We start from the raw sequence: 22500 nt of genomic DNA on the forward strand, positions 1-22500 counted from the left end.
ACCTATAAACCCAAATCATCCAATGAGAAGTTGAGAATAAGAAATCTGAAAATAAAAGAGAACAAATAAAATAAAAAATAATATAATATTATACAAAAATAGACTATTTAATTAGTAACACACAAGTCTTTACAGGGGAATCATGATAAAAAATAAAAAAATTTAATGAAAAAAATTGAGCTTTTATATAGCGCAATATCCACTAAATGTGCTCAAAGCGCTTTACAAGGGGTCCCTGACCAACAGCAACATGTAACATGTAGAACGAGACATGACGCCTGTCACGCGATATTACAAAACTTTTCCGGACAGAGACAACGCTATTAACGGCCAGGTACTCATATTACACACGAGTATGGTGAGAGAATGTGAGTAAAGAGCCTTTTCCAAGGACTCAACTATGCGCCGAGCGAGGCTCGAACCTCAGGACCTTCCGATCCGAAAGCGAGAGTCATACCACTAGACCACATAGCCGCACATGATAAAAGCCTTCGCCATTGGACCAGAAACATTGACTGTCTTCATCCATTATCAAGGTTACACACACCATCCATTATCAAGGTTACACACACCATCCATTATCAAGGTTACACACACCATCCATTATCAAGGTTACACACACGCACAGAAAATTTGGGACCAACAGAAGGTGGTAACCTTAACAAGGAAGTTGGCTTTAAGAGTGTTGACTCTGTGCGGATTCCACTCTATTTATATAGTGATCCTATTCACTTAGGTAAAATATTCACAACATCCACCAGCCAGGCATAATGTACCAACACACAAAATCATTGCGCAACCTTGAACGTTCATAGTTTTCTTCTTCTTCTTCTTTCAGCTTATCCCCGCATTTTGCAGGGTTGCCATAATGATTGCAACATCTCCTTGCATCTCGGTTCAGAGCATCATCTTCCTCCAGGTCCAGTTCTTTCATATCATCCTTTACCCTATCCAACCATCTAGTCTTTGGGCGTCCCTTTTTCCTCTTTCCCGCTATTTGTAAGTCCAAAACTTTCCTTCCCACGTACTCCCTCTCTCGTCTCTTTACACATGTCCAAACCATTTTAATCTCTCTTATCTCATCTTTATTGATACATTCTTCACTTCAGTCAACCTTCAAATTCCTTCATAGTCTAATGGATAGAATTAAGTAAAAACTAATCACCAAAATGGCTGTCTGAAATTAATCCCATGAAGTTCCCACGGCTATGTGGTCTTGTGGTATGACACTTTCGGATCGGAAGGTCCAGGGTTCGAGCCTCACACTCGGCGCATAGGTGAGTCCTTGGAGAAGGCTCTTTACTCACATTCTCTCACCATACTCAGGTGTAAAATGAGTACCTGGCCGTTAACAGCATTGACTGTGTCCAAAAAATTGTCATATCGGCTAACAGGTGTCATGTCCCGTCCTACATGTAAAATGTTGCTGTTGACCAGAGGGACCCCTTGTAAAGCGCTTTGAGCACTTTTAGTGGATATTGCGCTATATAAAGCTCAATTTTATTTTTAAAAAAGCTCAATCCTAATGAGCTGAGAGATGTCAATTTCATTTGGGAGGTTTACCATTTTGTGGTAAGCCATTCATTTTATTTTCAAGAAGTTTGAGTTTTTTCCCCCTATATCAGGATTTTCGTCAAGTTATGAATAGTGAGTCACTTAATACAATTTTGTAAATTGGTAGGTGGGATAAATTTAATTTTTTAAAATTTCATAAAGCATTGGAATTTTGTGTAAAAACTTTAGTCCGTTGGTGGATTGGATGACTAGGTAGTTTGGATATCGACTGTGGTTTTGATATTGTAATAATAATAATAATAATAAAAATAATGATAATGATAAAATAATAATAATAATAGCAATAATAATAATGAATTAATATAGTAATAATAAAAGTAATAATGATAATATACAACAGTTTTTGTCAAAACATTCCAGTGCAAGCTACTAGAGATTGCTGCTGCTTCATACATTGACATTTAGAAGACGTACCTGTAGCTATCTCTAATAATATTAACAATAATAATAATAATAATAATAATAATAATAATAATAATAATAATAATAATGATAATAATAATTATAATCATATAATATACTTATATAGCGCACATTAATCAACTGACAAGTGCTCTATGGTGCTTTACAATCACTCAGACTATATAAACTAGCATTCACACTAGCATGCTCACACACATACACCCGTACATTTTTAATTCAGAAAAGTGAGTGGAGCAGGCACTTATGTTGGTAACAACAAGATATGAAGTGAATAGAAAAGTGCCAGAAGACAATAGAGAATAAAAATAAAAAGGTTCGAACCCCACCACCGCCGCGAAAAATTTTTATTCTCATTGTCTTCTGGCACTTTTCTATTCACTTCATATCTTGTTGTTACCAACATAAGTGCCTGCTCCACTCACTTTTCTGAATTAAAAATTCACCCATACACCCGGAGCATACTCAATGTCTCAATCGTTTCTATGTTATATGTTTGTGTTGAGAATATTGGCTATTAAGCTTAACTGCTGGTCAAAATTATTCGCGATGGTGGTGTACGAACGAATCGGCGGTCTCAAGAAGTGGGTTGAGAGAGGGATCTAGTAATGACTTTGGGTTTGAAACGAATATTTTGTGGTGTTCGTGATAGCTCACACGGTAGAGCCACGCTCTCACCTGCCAGGCGGAGTTGTCGTACCAATAAGGTCGCAGGTTCGAACCCCACCACCGCCGCGAAAAATTTTTATTCTCTATTGTCTTCTGGCACTTTTCTATTCACTTCATATCTTGTTGTTACCAACATAAGTGCCTGCTCCACTCACTTTTCTGAATTAAAAATTCACCCCATACACCGGAGCATACTCAATGTCTCAATCGTTTCTATGTTATATTTTGTGTTGAGAATATTGGCTATTAAGCTTAACTGCTGGTCAAAATTATTCGCGATGGTGGTGTACGAACGAATCGGCGGTCTCAAGAAGTGGGTGAGAGAGGGATCTAGTAATGACTTTGGGTTTGAAACGAATATTTTGTGGTGTTCGTGGATAGCTCACACGGTAGAGCCACGCTCTCACCTGCCAGGCGGAGTTGTCGTACCAATAAGGTCGCAGGTTCGAACCCCACCACCGCCGCGAAAAATTTTTATTCTCTATTGTCTTCTGGCACTTTTCTATTCACTTCATATCTTGTTGTTACCAACATAAGTGCCTGCTCCACTCACTTTTCTGAATTAAAAATTCACCCCATACACCGGAGCATACTCAATGTCTCAATCGTTTCTATGTTATATGTTTGTGTTGAGAATATTGGCTATTAAGCTTAACTGCTGGTCAAAATTATTCGCGATGGTGGTGTACGAACGAATCGGCGGTCTCAAGAAGTGGGTGAGAGAGGGATCTAGTAATGACTTTGGGTTTGAAACGAATATTTTGTGGTGTTCGTGGATAGCTCACACGGTAGAGCCACGCTCTCACCTGCCAGGCGGAGTTGTCGTACCAATAAGGTCGCAGGTTCGAACCCCACCACCGCCGCGAAAATTTTTATTCTCTATTGTCTTCTGGCACTTTTCTATTCACTTCATATCTTGTTGTTACCAACATAAGTGCCTGCTCCACTCACTTTTCTGAATTAAAAATTCACCCCATACACCGGAGCATACTCAATGTCTCAATCGTTTCTATGTTATATGTTTGTGTTGAGAATATTGGCTATTAAGCTTAACTGCTGGTCAAAATTATTCGCGATGGTGGTGTACGAACGAATCGGCGGTCTCAAGAAGTGGGTGAGAGAGGGATCTAGTAATGACTTTGGGTTTGAAACGAATATTTTGTGGTGTTCGTGGATAGCTCACACGGTAGAGCCACGCTCTCACCTGCCAGGCGGAGTTGTCGTACCAATAAGGTCGCAGGTTCGAACCCCACCACCGCCGCGAAAAATTTTTATTCTCTATTGTCTTCTGGCACTTTTCTATTCACTTCATATCTTGTTGTTACCAACATAAGTGCCTGCTCCACTCACTTTTCTGAATTAAAAATTCACCCCATACACCGGAGCATACTCAATGTCTCAATCGTTTCTATGTTATATGTTTGTGTTGAGAATATTGGCTATTAAGCTTAACTGCTGGTCAAAATTATTCGCGATGGTGGTGTACGAACGAATCGGCGGTCTCAAGAAGTGGGTGAGAGAGGGATCTAGTAATGACTTTGGGTTTGAAACGAATATTTTGTGGTGTTCGTGGATAGCTCACACGGTAGAGCCACGCTCTCACCTGCCAGGCGGAGTTGTCGTACCAATAAGGTCGCAGGTTCGAACCCCACCACCGCCGCGAAAAATTTTTATTCTCTATTGTCTTCTGGCACTTTTCTATTCACTTCATATCTTGTTGTTACCAACATAAGTGCCTGCTCCACTCACTTTTCTGAATTAAAAATTCACCCCATACACCGGAGCATACTCAATGTCTCAATCGTTTCTATGTTATATGTTTGTGTTGAGAATATTGGCTATTAAGCTTAACTGCTGGTCAAAATTATTCGCGATGGTGGTGTACGAACGAATCGGCGGTCTCAAGAAGTGGGTGAGAGAGGGATCTAGTAATGACTTTGGGTTTGAAACGAATATTTTGTGGTGTTCGTGGATAGCTCACACGGTAGAGCCACGCTCTCACCTGCCAGGCGGAGTTGTCGTACCAATAAGGTCGCAGGTTCGAACCCCACCACCGCCGCGAAAAATTTTTATTCTCTATTGTCTTCTGGCACTTTTCTATTCACTTCATATCTTGTTGTTACCAACATAAGTGCCTGCTCCACTCACTTTTCTGAATTAAAAATTCACCCCATACACCGGAGCATACTCAATGTCTCAATCGTTTCTATGTTATATGTTTGTGTTGAGAATATTGGCTATTAAGCTTAACTGCTGGTCAAAATTATTCGCGATGGTGGTGTACGAACGAATCGGCGGTCTCAAGAAGTGGGTGAGAGAGGGATCTAGTAATGACTTTGGGTTTGAAACGAATATTTTGTGGTGTTCGTGGATAGCTCACACGGTAGAGCCACGCTCTCACCTGCCAGGCGGAGTTGTCGTACCAATAAGGTCGCAGGTTCGAACCCCACCACCGCCGCGAAAAATTTTTATTCTCTATTGTCTTCTGGCACTTTTCTATTCACTTCATATCTTGTTGTTACCAACATAAGTGCCTGCTCCACTCACTTTTCTGAATTAAAAATTCACCCCATACACCGGAGCATACTCAATGTCTCAATCGTTTCTATGTTATATGTTTGTGTTGAGAATATTGGCTATTAAGCTTAACTGCTGGTCAAAATTATTCGCGATGGTGGTGTACGAACGAATCGGCGGTCTCAAGAAGTGGGTGAGAGAGGGATCTAGTAATGACTTTGGGTTTGAAACGAATATTTTGTGGTGTTCGTGGATAGCTCACACGGTAGAGCCACGCTCTCACCTGCCAGGCGGAGTTGTCGTACCAATAAGGTCGCAGGTTCGAACCCCACCACCGCCGCGAAAAATTTTTACACCCGTACACCAACATACGGAAACTTCTCCGTGTCAACATAAGCAAACTCCTTACATACACATTACTACCCTAAATTAAAACATAAAGCATATTAATTGTCGAGAAACTCTCTTCTAAATAATTCGGTTTTAAATTTCTCTAGCCATAAAAAATTACGACTACCATGACCGTAGCAATCCTATTGCCGTTCTCCCTCATCCCAAGCCATATAAAGACAGAGGTTGCCTCACACACACACACTCTCTCTCTCTCTCTCATTCCCTTTTCTGGGATTGACTTCATACTTCGATAAAAGGTGTAAGTTATTTCCCTAATTACTTAGTCTATAATCGGCAGGCATCCGAATGTCAGTCATGGAGTCCTACAGCCAGAACTAACGAGCTTTTTGGCAGTATTCACAGTTTACTACATACCTCAGCATCAATATGTGCAAACAATTTATAAACAACATCCTTGACACGGGCATGAGAAAATGTCGGTTTTAATAAATTTTAATATTTCAGGAAAGGATTCATTCAATTAATTAGTTACGTTGTCTTATTCAAGCCTCTCGACAGTTACTGATTAACCATTGGAAAAGTAAAGTGCTAGTTTGGGTTGAAATTTATATAAAACACAATTTCTCAGTTTCATTATTTTTCCTAGAATTTGAACGGTTTTTTTATATTAAATTAAATAAATAAATAAATAAATATAATTCCCTTTATTCATCCCACGAGGGATAATTGTCTTTAGTGTCTGTTTCAAGGGAAGACTGGAATAACCCAGGCATCAGCCTCAGGGCAGCGCTGCAGACTGAGCTAGGGTGATCAAGGCCACACAGTGCAGCGGGTATTCAAACTCGGTACCTTTTGGGTATGAAGCAAAGACCACATACCGCTGAGCCACGTTGTCCCTTTCTATTGGTGTGATTGACATCAATGGCGGCAAGTTCAATCAAGAGTTTTAGTTTTTAAAATTTAAAGTTTATTAAAAGAAAGCTCTTTTATATAACTCATATTTCTATATCTGTGACGAATTTAATCACGATTGAATCGGTTGCAGTGTATTCAATTTTGGCCAACTGTTTCAAAGCATCTTCTATTCATTCTAAAATCCCATATCAACCAGTGGTCTGATTCATGGACCGAGACTATGACTAAAATGCGTTTTGAGCTACTCATGAAGCCAAACTATGCAAAGTCTTAGACTAAAACGAAGGACTAAATGGATGAAATTGCCACCCGTGATCTAGCAGGTATAAATAGTGATCTAGCAGGCATAAATAGCGTAGTCTGGGACTAAATATTAAAATTATTTGTGCTACTGGCTGGGGGAAAAATTGTACAGCGCTTAGAACACCGTCATATAGTGCCATCAATACTTATATTTAATAAAAACATTACACATACATTCACAAACAATATTTATAGCCTTCATCAACTTGTCTCACACTATTTTTCTCCCTCCTCTCCCCCCCCCCCATCTCTCTCTCTTACATAAAATAACAGACAACACATTTCGTTCCCCTACAATAAGAAAATTGACAGCCATTTCATAAAAATGATTTTAATTAGTCTTAATATCAATATTTTATGTCTCAAAGAAAGAACTCACCACTCAGTGAGTTCAGATTCAGACTCTTAGTTCACCTAACAATAACAACAACAACGAATAACAATAGGAAGCCGGTGTGATATCACAACGTCCTCTTTTCCAGTTCCCAACTCATTGGAAGTGTGTAACCAATCATCTGGAGGACTAACAATGAATAAGTTACATATTGAATCATAAGGTGGCATAACTATTCGTAAGTATAGGCAGATTCTTTTGATTATAATGGGGTGTAAAAGTAAAAAAAGCGAGGATGGATCATCTTAGTTTATATCAACGACCAGATGCCAGATGATTTGTTTGTTCTTATTCTAGAACATAAGATTAAGATGCCACCACTCTGAAACCAGAAGGTCAGCAGTTCCACAATGTGTGGCATGTATCCAGTCCACCGAAGGACTGGTTTAACACGTCCAAGGAGATTAGAACCAGTATTTTGACATCACACTATTATTGTTCCCTATAATTATGAACACAAGCCATCAAGCAAGTAGTAATTCAACCAAATTACTTACTTATTATTAGACTTTAGCCTAGATACTAAAGACTCACGTACTCAAAAGTCTGTTCAAACAAAGAATAAAGTAAAGAATTATATTTAAATGCTGATGTTTGTGGATACTGTGCTATATCCTGTCAGAAAAATAACTGATTCCTCTCGCATGACTAGAAGAGAGAAAATATTTATTACCCTGTTTCCCAAAAATGATTCTTGCAGTCAGTATTTGAAATATGAAAACAAAGTTTTCCAACTTCTTGAACTTATTGGAGATAAGATTCGTAACCCGGAAATGTTAGGGCGTGGAAAATAAGGAAAACAAAGTAAAGTTGAGATATCAAATCACCTAGTAATATAATCAGTCAAAATTTCAATTTGAATTAAAATATGGTATAATTTCAACGTAACATAAATATTTTGAAAAATCACATAAATCTCTATGAACTGGTCTAATAAAGGAAAGCCATTTCTCTTTTTTTTTGGATATATATTTATTATTCAAATATATATTTATGCTCCATTGATTTTGAAATATAGACCAAAGGGAAATTACTCTGAACTACAATAACAAACCTGAATTTGACAACAAACTTTCTCACGAGGGTAAGAACTCGGAAAAATAATAATGTTGAGGCGAAAGTTAACACAAAAACGGCATCATGATGCTGAAGCTATCCCGAAACTTGAAGAGGATCAAGGTACAAATGAACAGAAGCGACATTTTTTGTACCCTGAGCTGAAAATGGCTCAAGAGGAGGAGAAATTGGCTAGTCTTGAGGAGGCTGTTCTTGGTGGAGCAAACAATGTTGTAGACATTTTGTCACAGGTAAATAAATATAAGTTCAAACCCTAGTCTTAGCCATCTTAATTGTTTTCTTTGCAAATCAAAAAAATATGAGAGGACATCTATTGACATTTTGATTATCGCAAATTTTATGTTCACTACATTCCAATTTTCAACCTCATTTTCTAGACTTCTTTTACTTTTGTTGAGTTGGGGGCTGGGGAGAGTACACCGTGAACACCACCAGCGGCATGGACAATATTAGAACTTCCAGTAAATTTTGATCTTCTGTTAGTTTCCAATCAGAAAGGAATTGTGTACTTTGAATTGAAAAAAATATGAGACTGTCCACTTACATTCACCATTCTAAACCTAGAGTGGAGATTTTTTGAGTATTATGAGTTTGTTGAGTGAGGGCTTTCCTAATTTACAGTTTTACTTTTACAATTTACAGTACTTACAATACAAATAACAAAGTTTTAATTTAAAGTTGTATATAGCGTTTTGTCTTGTTATTGTTATGCTACTGAAAGTAAATCTTATTGAAGTGGTAACAGTCCAAGGGTCATATCAAGTCATGTACATATTGGGGGGGGGGGGGGGGGGGGGGGGTAATATGATTTTATTTTTGAACTTGAACGGCCCCATTATCGTTATTATTTCATTTCATTCCGACTGACAGTGGACAGACAAGCCTCACTATTTCCTGAAACTTTAGTCTTGAATAGAAGAAAACATGCTTGCAGAAAACCCAAAAATTTGTTGAATCAAATAAAAGTAGAACATACCCCGTAAGGGCTTCTAGACTCAGGTTCTGGAATTATTCGCCTGTCATTTGGAGAGGAAATATCCTAGGGGTTGAATATTAGTTGCCTCTATTTGCAGTAGTACTGTTGTTAACACCCGATAATGAACAACGACACAAAGACATCAACTCTATTTAAATTGACTTAGTTGACAGACTCGCGAAACTTTTTTCATCCACTCATGTTCAATGTTTGTTCCATTATGCATCAGGTGAAGATTTCACATTGGAAATGAACCCTAGTGCATAGAATATAAAAACGTTAAACCATCCCATCTATGCGGTAGCCTATGTGATGTGATGATTTGAATGTTTGACCATTCATTATAAGAATTTAGGCATGGTTTGCGCCCTGTGTGCTTTTAGTCTCATCATTCTCGTTGAGAGCAGTGACGGGTGTGACTCAGCATTCATAGCAGTCTCTACTGTAGTTGCTGCACACTTTGACTGTAGTTTGACTGTGTGTTTGTTGCTTGACCATTATACAAAGGATATAAAGCATAAAGTGTTATATTATCTTGTATGTACAGAAATCAGAGATTATTCTGGAACAGAAAAGGAGAGATGAAGCAGAAGAGGAATCGCAGAAAAAGTGGCAAGATTCAGATGATGAAGAAGATGATAAAAATAGGTGAGCGAAATTTATTCCACAGTCTTTTACAACACTTGCTTAGGTACTTTTCTGATCACTTTTAGGCCTCTTCCCCCTCCTCCTACTTCCTCCTTTTTTTAAAATAGTTGATTTGGTATCCAAGCACTTGAGCTATATGTATTCTTGTACATTGGATAATTGTTTAGTAAACTGATTGGTTATCATTTAGGATTTTAGATGTGCCATTTTAAAATTTGTTATTATTATATTCTTTTTTGATTTGTTTATTTTGTTTTGTTTTGTTTTGTTTTTTAAAAAAAATTCACTACTCTATTCTTGTTATTGCTGTTATTATTATTATTATTATTATTATTATTATTATTATTATTATTATTATTATTATTATTATTATTATATTATTATTATTATGATTATGATAATTATGTTTAAAATTTATTTACAATAAGGTTTGAGATTGACAACCCTTCCTGGGCAGGCAACTTTCACGATGAGGACTCAGCTGGTAAGTTATTTCATCTGTCATCTGGAAATTTTATTACTGTCACACATAAAGTAAAATAATCACCCTGAAGTACATGATTTATATTAGGTGGTCAGAAATTTGTCCAATTAATCTCATTTCACCTGGTGCGACTATGTGGTCTAGTGGTATGGTACTCGCTCTCGGATCGGAAGGTCCTGGGTTCGAGCCTCGCGCTCGGCGCATAGTTGAGTCCTTGGAAAAGACTCTTTACTCACATTATCTCACCGTACTCAGGTGTAAAATGAGTACCTGGCCGTTAACAGCGTTGTCTTTGTCCGAAAAATGGTAATATCGTCTGACAGGCGTCATGCCCCGTCCTACATGTTAAATGTTGCTGTTGACCAGGGACCCCTTGTAAAGCGCTTTGAGCACATTTAGTGGATATTGCGCTATATAAAGCTCAATTTAAAAAAAAAATATTTTTTTTGTCATCGTGCTCATTTCTTCTTCCCCTCTCATTACTCATTATTTTTTTTATTTGGCTCAGTGGATAAGCAATTTACTTGGACTCAAACAGGGAGGAACCAAGTTCTAGCCTCGCAATGGTAGTGGCCATCTGGGTGGGGTTCCCGACCCCCCATAGTGAGCAGGGAGGTACTTGCTGTGTCTTCTATACCCATCTATCTGTTTTTCAACTGGTTTCTGTATTTGTCTTGGAATGAGATAACTTAGTTTTGTCCTGACCCTGGCCGGAGTCCATTGCTGGGAGAGAAACAGTCGAATGTTAACATTTCATTCATACTGCAACCACCATTGAGTACAGACGATGCAAGTCATTTTGCATTTTATTTTATTTTATTTGTTTTTCACGTTAATTTGTGTACTATTGTGCTGGCGAAGTGTTTGTACCCAAAACGTCCATTGTCTGTATTGTTCCCATACGAAGCCTCTCCATTTTCACTCTTTCATTAATATTTTCACGATCACCGGCTTCAGACAGCCCCTACTGTTTTCTACCTTTAAGCATTTTTTGTTTTGGGTCACATGGTCTTACATCTATTAATATAAGACTAAGACTATATTTATATCAACATCATGAACCCCGGCTGCTGTATTTTTACTAACACAATTTCATTTACATGGATTTTCTTAGACAGTGATGAAGAAGCCTTGGTATCCCATAGTCACAACGTGCTTGCCAGTTCCACCAGTCTCCCATCGTCATCCCTTTCCTTCAAACGAGTCACAGATGCCAACAAAGAGGACCCTTCATCAGTAAGACGACATTCATTTTTTATGATTCGCCGTCCATCAGAGCGATTTAGGCCCATGGAGCCAGAGTTTATCACAGTTTCTGTAGCATGAAATTGATGATAGCAATTGCTTCCAACCCCTTTGATGGGACACTAGTCTTATGCAAAAGATGAAGTGAGTAGAAAAGTGCCCGAAGACAATAGAGAATAAAAAAATGTTCGCGGCGGTGATGGGGTTTGAACCTGCGACCTTATTGGTACGACAACTCTGCCTGGCCGGTGAGAGCGTGACTCTACTGTATGAGCTATCCACGAACACAAAAATATTCGTATCAAACTCAAGTCACATGTGTGGCTTTGTAGTCCTGTGGTATGATACACAGCATCAGTCTTATGCAAAGTAGTTTTTACAATATTATATGATAGACCCAGTATTGCATGGGGAGTCAAAGAATAATCTCGACTTCACCCAGTATCAATGAAGATCCCTTTGCCTGTGAAGCGAGTGCCTTATCTATTGGGTCCCAACTCAACCCTAAAGGATGGTTTTAATCTGTACAAAAATACAATATAAGAATACCTTGTATCATCCCAGTTGATTTTTGTTTTGAATATATCTTGTCAACATTTGAGTGTAATCCTCTTACTTAGTGGGATCCTGGGTGGGGCTCCTGACCTCCCATAGTGGACAGGGAGGTACAATACTGTGTCTTCTATCCCCCTATATCTGTTTTCCAACTTGCTTTCTGTCTTTGTCTTGGAATGAGATTACTTGTTTTTGTCCTGGTTGGGAGGGAAACAGTCAAATGCATAGGTATTGTTTTGGGAGATGATATTTCTTTTCCTTATAAATCATCTCTCTGTTATGTATTATTATATTTGTTATTTTGAATGTATAATGTAAGCATTTGAGTATATTCCTCTTTGTTGGATTTTGTGTTTGTGTCCGGATGAGACTTATAGGTGATCTCAAACTAAGTACATTGATGGTATGCTCTTGGATTCTACATCTGATCCCTATTTGTTCTCAGTTCCCCTTTGTCTTACTTTCTCTTGGGTACTTTAATTGTAGTTCCAGAACTTTTTACTATCTCATTTTCTTCCTTTTTATTGGCGCTGATATGACTTAAATGTGTCGCAAGCGCCGTAAAACCCTAAAAAAAAAATCTAAAAAAAACATCATCCCAGTTTATTTATATATTATTATAGTTTTGTGATATCTTTTTGTCTTTCTTTTTTTCCAATTCTTTTAGGACGCCATCCATTCAGTTCAGTTTCATCCCAAAGCAACGGTTTTATTGGCAGGTGGTATGGATAACACACTTCGTCTATTTGCTGTAAGTTTGATGCTTTTATTCAAGCCATGTTGTGTCAAATGTACTATACCAGGATTGCGGTTAAGTTAGGAATTTACTTTTGCCAGGAGGGTGACTGCGAATCGGCTTCGGTCGAGGAGCTGCCTCACAGCCAGTGTGCTTCATTGGTGGGGTCTTTCTGACTGTCCAACACGTACCCGCTGTGGGCAAGAACCTGAGAGGGCAGAGCATCTAGTCAAACGGTGTGTTGTGACGATGCTGCCCGGCGGGTTTGCGACGGTGCACGAATGTAGACCAGACTTTGCTGATTGGGTCCATCGTCATAACATAGTAGTGTGAAAACCATAAGAGGCTGCTGTCAGGAGGAAAATAAAATGTAGGTTGTCTCAACTGTTGAATTATAACAATTGTTATTTATTTTTGAAAGAATACTTTTGAGAGGATGCCATTTTTCATTTATTTTTATTATAACACAATTTTCTGAAGCAAATTTATATTTTTTGGTTTGTACTTATTTCTACGATACACTTTATCCGTGCTTCCCAGAGTGAAATGAATATGGAATAATGTTGTTGATTACCTGAATCTAATAAAGGTATCATTAACTTCTTAAGGATAAATTGATCAAATCGTTTTGTTATCACCGAATGGTATCAATAGAATCATACTTCATATGGCTATGTGGTCTTAACGTATGCCACTTGCCTTCGGATCAGAAGGTTCTGAGTTCAAGTCCTACTCTGAGCCGCACATAGTTGAGTCCTTGGAGCAGGCTCTCTACTAACATATTTTTAACCATACTCAAGTGTAAAATGAGTACCCGGTGCGCATTATTGTCTATGTTGGAAATAAATTGTAATAACAGTAGACTAAGGGCTACCGGGACCCCGACTCCCCCCCCCCCCCCCCACCACCTGGGGATTTTATGAGACCAATTTTTCTAGTTAGTATAACATCTAAGCTATCCGTTTATGGCCGGCTGCCAAAAAATACTTTACAGAGTTATTGCCCCTGAAAGGTCATTCGGTGCAAAAAATTAAAAAAAATTAATAAAATGCATTTTTGTATTTTGAAACATGTCTAATTTAATATAACTAAATATTATGTTTGAAACTGATGATTTGAGGGTCATTTTGAAATGCATACAAACTATCTTTACTAATAACAAATAAAAAATTAATAAACAAAACCATCATTTTCTCGAAATACATATTATAGCATTTTAGGATGAGAATGTGAACTACTGAGAATAGGTGTCCTTGAAATACATTTATATTATAATTGTGACACACACAGGCGTCATGACTCTCGTCCTACATGCTAAGTGTTTCAGTTGACTAGGTACCCATGCTTTGAGATTGTTTGGTGAATACCTCCATTAGTCGGTGAGAGAAGGCACTAATAATGAATGACCTGAGTTTCATACGAATTTTTTTGGATTCGTGGATAGCTCATACGGTAGAGTCACGCTCTCACCGGCCAGGCGGAGTTGTCGTACTAATAAGGTCGCGGGTTCAAACCCCCATCACCGCCGCAAAAAAAATGTTATTCTCTATTGTCTTCTGGCACTTTTCTACTCACTTCATCTTTTGGTGAATATTGCACTGTATAAATACTTGACTTAATTTTGTTTTGTTTTGAATTTTTATTATTTAATTTCTTTCTACAGATTGATGGTTGCAAGAACAATAAAATTCACAGTGCATTTTTAGAACGTACACCGGTATTGGGAGCCAAATTTAGTCGAGACGGTAGCGAAATCATCATCGGCTCTAAACACAGGAGTTTTTATATCTATGATTTGGAAGGAAACGACGGGTTTACCTTCAGGCCTAAAGTAAAAGGTTTGTAGTTGATTTATTCTTGCACCACATCAAGCCTGCTTTTATTCAGTTCTATAACATCGGAATATGTTGATCAAAAATGAACACAACTTCTTTATTAAGGCTGACATTACTTAAACGCAAAACTTTACGACTCAAAGCAGAATATGTTGATCTAAAAGGAACACAACTTCTTTAATAAGGTTGACATTACTTAAACGCAAAACTTTACGACTCAAAGCCATTCTGCAGTCCATGACAAAAATATTTAAAAGAGGAGAATACATGTATGTAAAGTACGTGACCCAAAAAAATCAATTCTAGGGCCTGTGTTTTCCCGGCTTTGTTACTCATCTTGTCGATGGCTAATTTCAACATAAACCATATTCGCTGTAACAATTATTTTTTTTCAATGTTTTGTTCTTTTTTTTTTTTTTTTTCATCATTTCAACATGCTTCATGGATTTTTCTAGTTGTTAAAACAATTTTACAAAGATTACATTGTCAGTTTCTCACATCAAATCAGAGATATAAACTTCTTATAGTAAGTCAGTCAGTGTAACATTGCAAAGATTAAGGGAAAATAATTTTCATGGTTTAAAATAGTCATGTGTTTTTTGTTTGTTTGTTTTTTTTGCTGTCAGGTTTACAAGTCTCTTCCATGTCACAATTTGAAATTTCTCCGGATGGAAGATTTATCGCCTTTCTTGGGAACGAAGGCTACGTGCATTTATTTTCTCAAAAGGTTTGTCATTATTAAAAATTCAACTCTTTCTGTTTTATTTAGATGGTATAGAGTATTTAGTAAGAACCAATTGAGCATTTATTTATTTAAAAAAAAAAAAATTAAGGTTCGTAAAATAAGGGATAAGCAATCTTCTTAATATTAGAACATATTTCCTCAAATTTACATTTTAAAAATGAATTCCATTTTCTCAACATTAAATTGAAAATTTGTTTAAAATTATTATATATATTGCATGCCATGTATAGTGTGCGCCAAGAGCTATATTCTATGGGGCAGGCGCTATATAAATAAATTACATTATTATTGTTGTTGTTGTTATAATTATTATTATTATTATTATTATTATTATCAATATTATTATTATTGTTATTATTATTATTGTTATTATTATTATTATTATTATTATTATTATTATTATTATTTTATTTTTATTATTATTATCAATATTATTATTATTATTATTATTGTTATTATTATTATTATTTATTATTATTATTATTATTATTATTATTGTTATTATTATTAATGATAATTTTACTTATTTTTGTGTTTCAGAGTCATGAATTAGTTGAATCATTAAAAACAAACGGACAGGTGATATCAGTGACGTTTTCAGCAGATGGAAAGTTTCTCTACACATTTGGTGGTAAATTCTTTTCTTTTTTTTCTTTAAAAAAAATAATATTGTCTACGTATACGCTTTTTTAAAAACGAGTTATGCTAGTATTTACGCGATTTAAACTTGAATGACCAGTCGTCACCACACATGTGTGACAGATTATGAAGCAGGTACTGGTGTAAAATAAAGATCTTGAAAGGCGTGCATGAAACAGTGCCAGAAAAAGCAAGAAAGTAATATACAACTTGAAAGATAAAAAAAAACATCCCAAAAAATCAGCCCGTCTCGACTGGGACAGCATGGACATTTTATAAAATCAAAGTTTCCAATTTTCCGTATATATAATGTGGATTCCAGTAAACCCTCAGTATATATTCCAATCACCTGTTATACGGAAGCAAGTAAGTAAGTACATCTTTTGGAGTTCAGCACTCAGAAAGGGGTCGTCTATTGTGTTTGTGTAAAAGTTCAGTACATTTTTGCTGCCCTAATTGGCAACCCTGTACTGTAAAATATTGAAATGATTCTGTTGAAGGAAAATTTGATCATGATTTTAAATTCCAATGTTTCAGAGCTATAAGGTTCATGGAGCCGGAGTTTATCATGGTTTCTTTTGCATGAAATGAACAATAGAAATTGCTTGCCACCCTTTGGATACGATGCTAGTCTATCGCAAAGTACTTTCCACCAGATCTAACACCCAGCTACCCAATCACTGGTGGGTGGAAATGTGTGTGTTGGTGGGGGGGGGGGTTCATAAAAAATCTCGACTTCACTCGGGATTGATCTCAGTTCCTTTGTGTGTGAAGCAAAGGCTCTGCCAACTGAACTATTGGGACCCCCTCATTGCTAAAGTGATAATCCAATCTTTGTATCCTTTTTTCTTGTACGTGCGGCGATATTGTCTAGTGGTATGACACTCGCTTTCGGATCGGAAGGTCCTGGGTTCGAGCCTCGCGCTCATGGCATAGTTGAGTCCTTGGAAAAGGCTCTTTACTCACATTCTCTCACCGTACTCAGGTGTAAAATGAGTACTGGCCGTTAACAGCGTTGTCTTTGTCCGAAAAATTGTAATATCACCTAACAGGCGTCATGTCCCGTCCTACATGTTAAATGTTGCTGTTGACCGGGGACCCCTTGTAAAGCGCTTTGAGCACATTTAGTGGATATTGCGCTATATAAAGCTCAATTTTAATTTTTTTTCTTGTACACAGCTGAAGGCAGGGTCTACGTCTTTGACCTTCATACAAGAGACTGTATCCACAATTTCCTGGACGACGGCTGTGTCAGTGGCAAAAGTATCGATGTTTCTCCTGACAGACGATATATTGCTCTTGGGTGAGTGGCCTCATATATTGTATTATGGTGAGAGAAAAAATTGTAATATAGCCTAACAGGCGTCATGTCTCGTCTTATGTTATGTTGCGTTCATACCTGCCAAGTACCCCGGCAAAATCGGATTTACCCCGATTTATTCTTGATTATACCTCACCCCTCCGGATTTTGTGAAACTCATATTTTTTAATTAATAAAATTTTTTTCTTTTTTTTTTTTTTTTTTCAAAATTTTTATTTTTGAAAAAAAAAATTAAAAAATGGTGAAATTGAATTTTTACGATGAGCGTTACTTTTCTATTCGGGGCTGTAGTAATCATATTGCAGATGGGCGACCTAAAAAGTCAGTATCGATATTATTAGTTTTTTTTTTTAAGTTTTTTTTTTTTTTTCCTCTTAACATTGCTTACCCCAATTTTTTTCCCTATTTTTTTTTGGAAGAAGAATCCGATTTTTTTTCACTATGGGTTGGCAGGTATGCGTGTTGCTGTTGGCTTGGGAGCCCCTGTGAAGGGCTTTGAGTACGTATAGTGGATATTGAACTATATAAATGCTCAAGTAATTTTTTTTAATATTATGGTTAATACGCTTCAATAGTCGTAACGTCACTTTCCTCGTAATGACGAATGGTAACTTAGTAACTGGATCTAAACTATCGGAACTATGGCGGATGCACTCATGAAAATTTCTCCGACAAGCATAAAAGCGTATCCAGAGGAAAAAAAAAACATTATAAATCTGATCATGTTTTGACTTTTAAACATTCTGATCACAAGACATAGGAAAAGTTCTAGCCAGCATAAAGGAGAAAAAAGTACTGATTTTCTTTGTTTATAATCACGATGGCCACCGTTGCTGGGCGACATGACATCAGACTGTTGAATCCAATTGTAAAGAGATTTATTCATGAATTTGTACCTTTGAATTTTTCCCAGAGATGAATGTGGTATTGTCAACGTTTACAATCATGAGTCAGCCATGGCCAGCCGAGAGCCCAAGCCGATCAAACACATAAAAAACCTGACCACTTCCTGTGATGAGGTTCGGTTCAACTCTCATTCAGAAATCCTGGCCTTGAGGACAAAATCAACAAACGGAGGCGTCAGATTGGTCAGTTTTGTTTTTTTTTATAGTAAATTATACTTGGAGTTCTTTGCATGTTAACTCACTCAATCCTAGAGATTTTTGCTACTTTTCAAAATTGGAAGAAATGTATAAAAAATTAGCGTGAACATAGATAGTTTTATTCAACTATAATTAACATGCAAAAACTAAAAACATTAACTTTGATACTACGCCTATAATTTGTCTCTGTCTCAGAAAAATGTAATAAATAGGCATGGGGTTAAAGTAGCCCGGGTAAACTACGGATATAGTCGGTGTTAGGGTTGAGTGAATTAATAATAGTCCACCAGTGATAAAGGGTTGAAAGTTGTCGGGGTGGTACTGGACTCGCTGGATTTTTGCACGCTCTTGGGAGAAGTCAAGAATTGCTAAAATCCTAAAGTGTCGAAATCCAATGCTTGTAGGCTGTATTGACTTATATAAATGTGTCAGTGTATGACATAATCAGTCGGAAGGTGAAAATTTTGGATTTGATATTTTTCTTGGCATTTTCTGAAAGAATATGATCACCAGAGCATTTTAATCTTTATTTGAAGTAAATTGGGTGAAGTTATTGTCAGATGTATGTCAAGTTTCATACTTTTTCGACTTGACTAGCTGTAAAAATTATTTAGAAGTGAAATTAAGCTTTGATATTTCCCAAAAGATGTACAAAAAGGGTTGATTTAATCATTTATGACAAGAACTCATTTTGGATAAAAATTGACCTTCTAACTAAACTTGGCAATATCTCAGTTAAAATCGTTTCACCATCCGACAGATTATGTCATTCACTGTCAAAAATACCATTCAGTCTCCCAGTTCCAACACACCGTGTTCAAGGTTGCCAATTTTCCTGTATATTTATGGGATTCAGTATGATATAAACCCTGAGTATATTTTCCAATCACCTGTGAAATGAAGAAAAAAAAAGGAAGTACAAAATGCCTTTTTACTGGAGTTCAGCATTCAGACAGGGGTTGATCCATAATGTGTTTGAAAAAGGTTCAGTACATTTTTTTCCTCCTGCATTGGCAACCCTGCGAACTGGAATTCGGTGTTGTTTTCATGGAATTTCTTGGAAATTTTTTTTTTTTTTTTGCTTGATCAAAAGGTACTGAGTTCATCAATCATCCGCCCTTGAGCAAGTCACCTCACCCTAGCTCAATTTGCAGCGCTGCACTGCACTGCGTCTGGCGCCTGGGTTATTCCAGTCTTCCCTTGGAATAGACCCCCAGAGACAAATTTTCCCTATGGGATGAATAAAGGGAGTTTTATTTTATGTTATTTATTTATATATAATATGTTTTTTTTAATTTATATTTTTCACAGGTCCATCTACCGTCTCTGACTGTGTTCCCCTCCTTCCCGCGTAGCACAGAGCTCGACCTGAAGACAGTCTTGGCCATGGCCTTTTCACCTTCCAGTGGATATTTTGCTTTAGGAAACATCAGGGGGAAGTGCCCATTATACAGGTAGAGTATTTACTGTCATCAGAGCTATAAGTATAAGGCACATGGCCAGAAGTTGGCAGACAATAAGTAATTATTTGAGAAACTCGGGAGTAGGGAGCAGGCACCGGTGATAAAAATCTGAACAAGTGTGTATGAAAGGTGCCAGGATACTGGAATCTAGCAATTGGATTCAAAAGTCTGATGTCACGTCGCCCAGCAACGTCGCCCATCGTGGTTCTAAACATAGAAAATCTGTACTTTTTATTCTTCATGCTGGCTAGAACTTTTCATATGTCTTGTGATCAGAATGTGTAAAAGTCAAAACATGATTAGATTTATAATGGTTTTTTTTCCTCTGGATACGCTTTTATGCTCGTCTGAGAAATATTTCATAAGGGTGTCCGCCATTATTCTGATAGTTTAGAGCCAGTTACTAAGTTACCATGCGTCATTACGGGGGAAGTGACGTTACGACTGTTGAAGCGTATTACTATAAATATAGCTATATATATTCCAAATAGGATGATTGCCCGTTGAAATGTTGTTTTTTTTTTGGGGGGGGGGGGGGGGGGTTCAGATTAAATTATCAAGCACAATTGAATATTTATATTATTTTTTATCTCTTTGATTATAATTTCAAAAACAAGTCTTCTCCACAAAACAGGTTATTTTGTTTATTTGTTGGTTTTTAAAATTTCATTTTTGTTTTTTAAATAGATTTAAACTCATTATTTTTTCTTATAGTTGGTATTTTGTAAAATTACATTTCCTCATGATGAATCAAATCGATAGATCCTCTTTTCTTTCAATTCCTCAACAGACTTGAACACTACTCAAAATATTGAGTAATAAAGCTGGAATCCTGGAAGCATGGAACAGCACTCAGGCCATAGAGGATGGAAATGGAAAGGTGTAGAGAGAAAAAAAAAAAAATTGATTTTTCTCTTTTCCTATGTGCACAAGATGGAGCTGTGGGGAATGTAATGTAAAAAAAAATATTACGTACCTAAATAAAAATGAATAAAAATTTATCCAAAGAGTCATCTTTTTGTTTTGTTTAGAATTCTACGAAACCGTGATATATACTTCGCTTATAGTTATTTGTTGGTTGGATGGGAGCATCACCCTTGAATCATATACCTATGATGTTCGCATGGGTGTACGATCCGATAGTGATGTCGTTTCTTCTTCTCTTGACTAGCCTATCCTGCTTCTTTGGTTTGTGATTGTATTTTTGACAGGGGATATTTTTTTTTTTCTGTAAATCTTCTGCCTGTTTGTTCTTGGTTATTTATAATTTAGCTTATGATATCTTTAGGTTATGATTTTGATTTAAATTTGTACTATTTTTGTTAGATTGCTTGTTTTTTTTGTTTCAGCGGTCTCTCATATAACCTCAATTGTGTTGGAAGAGACCTAAAGCAACAAACAAACTGGGTGGGGTTCCCAACCTCCCATAGTGGGCAGAAAGGTACTTGCTGTATCTTCTACACTCCCTTTTATCTGTTTTCCAATTGCTTTCTGTCTTTGCCTTAAAATAGAATGAGATTACTTGGTTTTGTCCTGACCCTGACCAGAGTTCTTGCCTGGGGGGAAAACAGTCGAATAACTAGGCATGTTATAACTACGCAATAGGTCTAGGTAGAAATTACAGCACGTTTTGTCAACGTACAATATCATAACAACCCCTTTTGATTCTTGTTGATAAGTGTGATATTTTTTTGTGACTCAGTGACAAAAAAACGCCTAGACATCGTCAAAGCATTAATTTGTGCGGCTATGGGGTCTAGTGGTATGAGACTGGCTCACTTTCGGATTGGAAGGTCCTGGGTTCGAGCCTCGCTGGGCCGGCGCATAGTTGAGTCCTTGGAGAAGGCTCTTTACTCACATTCTCTCACCGTACTCAAGTGTAAAAAAGTACCTGGCCGTTAACAGCGATGTCTCTGTCCGAAAAAAAACAAATTTTAATACTGTATCTCCTAAAAGGCGTCATCTCCCGTCCTACATGTTAATTGTTGCTGTTGGCCAGGGATCCCTTGTAAAGCACTTTGAGCATGTTTAGTGGATCTTACGCTATAAAAAAGCTCAATGTATGAGTGAGTTTGGTTGAGATGGGTTGGTTTGGATGGTGTAGATACACTCAGTGTCAGTACATATCAGCTGTTTGTAGCCCAATGCTTCTCAAAGAAATCTAGATCAAGTTATGCTCAACTCTCAAGGGCAGGGAGATAACTCTTACAGCACGATCACCCAACAATTTTGAAAAATTCATAACTTTGTTATTTTTCAACCTTTATTTAAACAAAAAATACAGTGAAATTCAGAAATGAATTTCCTTTGCAATGATATGCAACATTTATTGATTTTAATACCGCTTCCATGAAAATAAAATTATCAAAGAGAAAATAAACAATATTTACCCCCAAATTTTGTCTTTGTTTTTTTTTTTTTTTTGAGTTGATATTTTTTAAATATTTACTGATATTTGTGGAATTTGGCAAAGCATTTGCCTTCACACAAGTGTACGTTGCAAACAACAAGCCATTCACAGTTTCT

The 22500-nt window shown here is 36.9% G+C and overlaps 2 protein-coding genes across 3 annotated transcripts in view; one reads left to right on the plus strand and one right to left on the minus strand.

Annotated features, from left to right (window-relative positions):
- Positions 1-7916, minus strand: part of LOC144969907 (kelch-like protein 5) — a 142414-nt gene extending 134498 nt beyond the window's left edge. The window contains exons 1-2 of one of the 2 annotated variants that reach the window (XM_078908969.1): positions 7821-7916; positions 1-45 (exon numbers count right to left, since the gene is read on the minus strand). The exon at positions 1-45 is cut by the window's left edge and continues 4 nt beyond it. The gene's annotated coding sequence lies outside the window, so the exon portion shown is untranslated. Of the gene's footprint in view, positions 46-7132; positions 7269-7820 lie in introns of those variants that run through there. The other variant, XM_078908970.1, reaches the window with a different exon arrangement.
- A 272-nt stretch (positions 7917-8188) lies between these two features.
- Positions 8189-22371, plus strand: LOC144969908 (U3 small nucleolar RNA-associated protein 18 homolog). Its single transcript, XM_078908975.1, has 12 exons — positions 8189-8454; positions 9748-9848; positions 10277-10332; positions 11447-11568; positions 12800-12883; positions 14532-14706; positions 15330-15430; positions 15989-16079; positions 17267-17390; positions 18322-18496; positions 19823-19965; positions 20765-22371. Exons 1-12 carry the CDS (start codon positions 8254-8256, stop codon positions 20787-20789), a joined length of 1398 nt encoding a protein of 465 aa, XP_078765101.1. The 5' UTR covers positions 8189-8253; the 3' UTR covers positions 20790-22371.
- Positions 22372-22500: the final 129 nt, after the last annotated feature.

The sequence above is a fragment of the Berghia stephanieae genome, chromosome 4 (assembly GCF_034508935.2).
Source record: "Berghia stephanieae isolate SIO BIC M18660-M18661 chromosome 4, UCSD_Bste_1.3, whole genome shotgun sequence".
NCBI classification, from domain to species: Eukaryota; Metazoa; Mollusca; class Gastropoda; order Nudibranchia; family Aeolidiidae; genus Berghia; species Berghia stephanieae.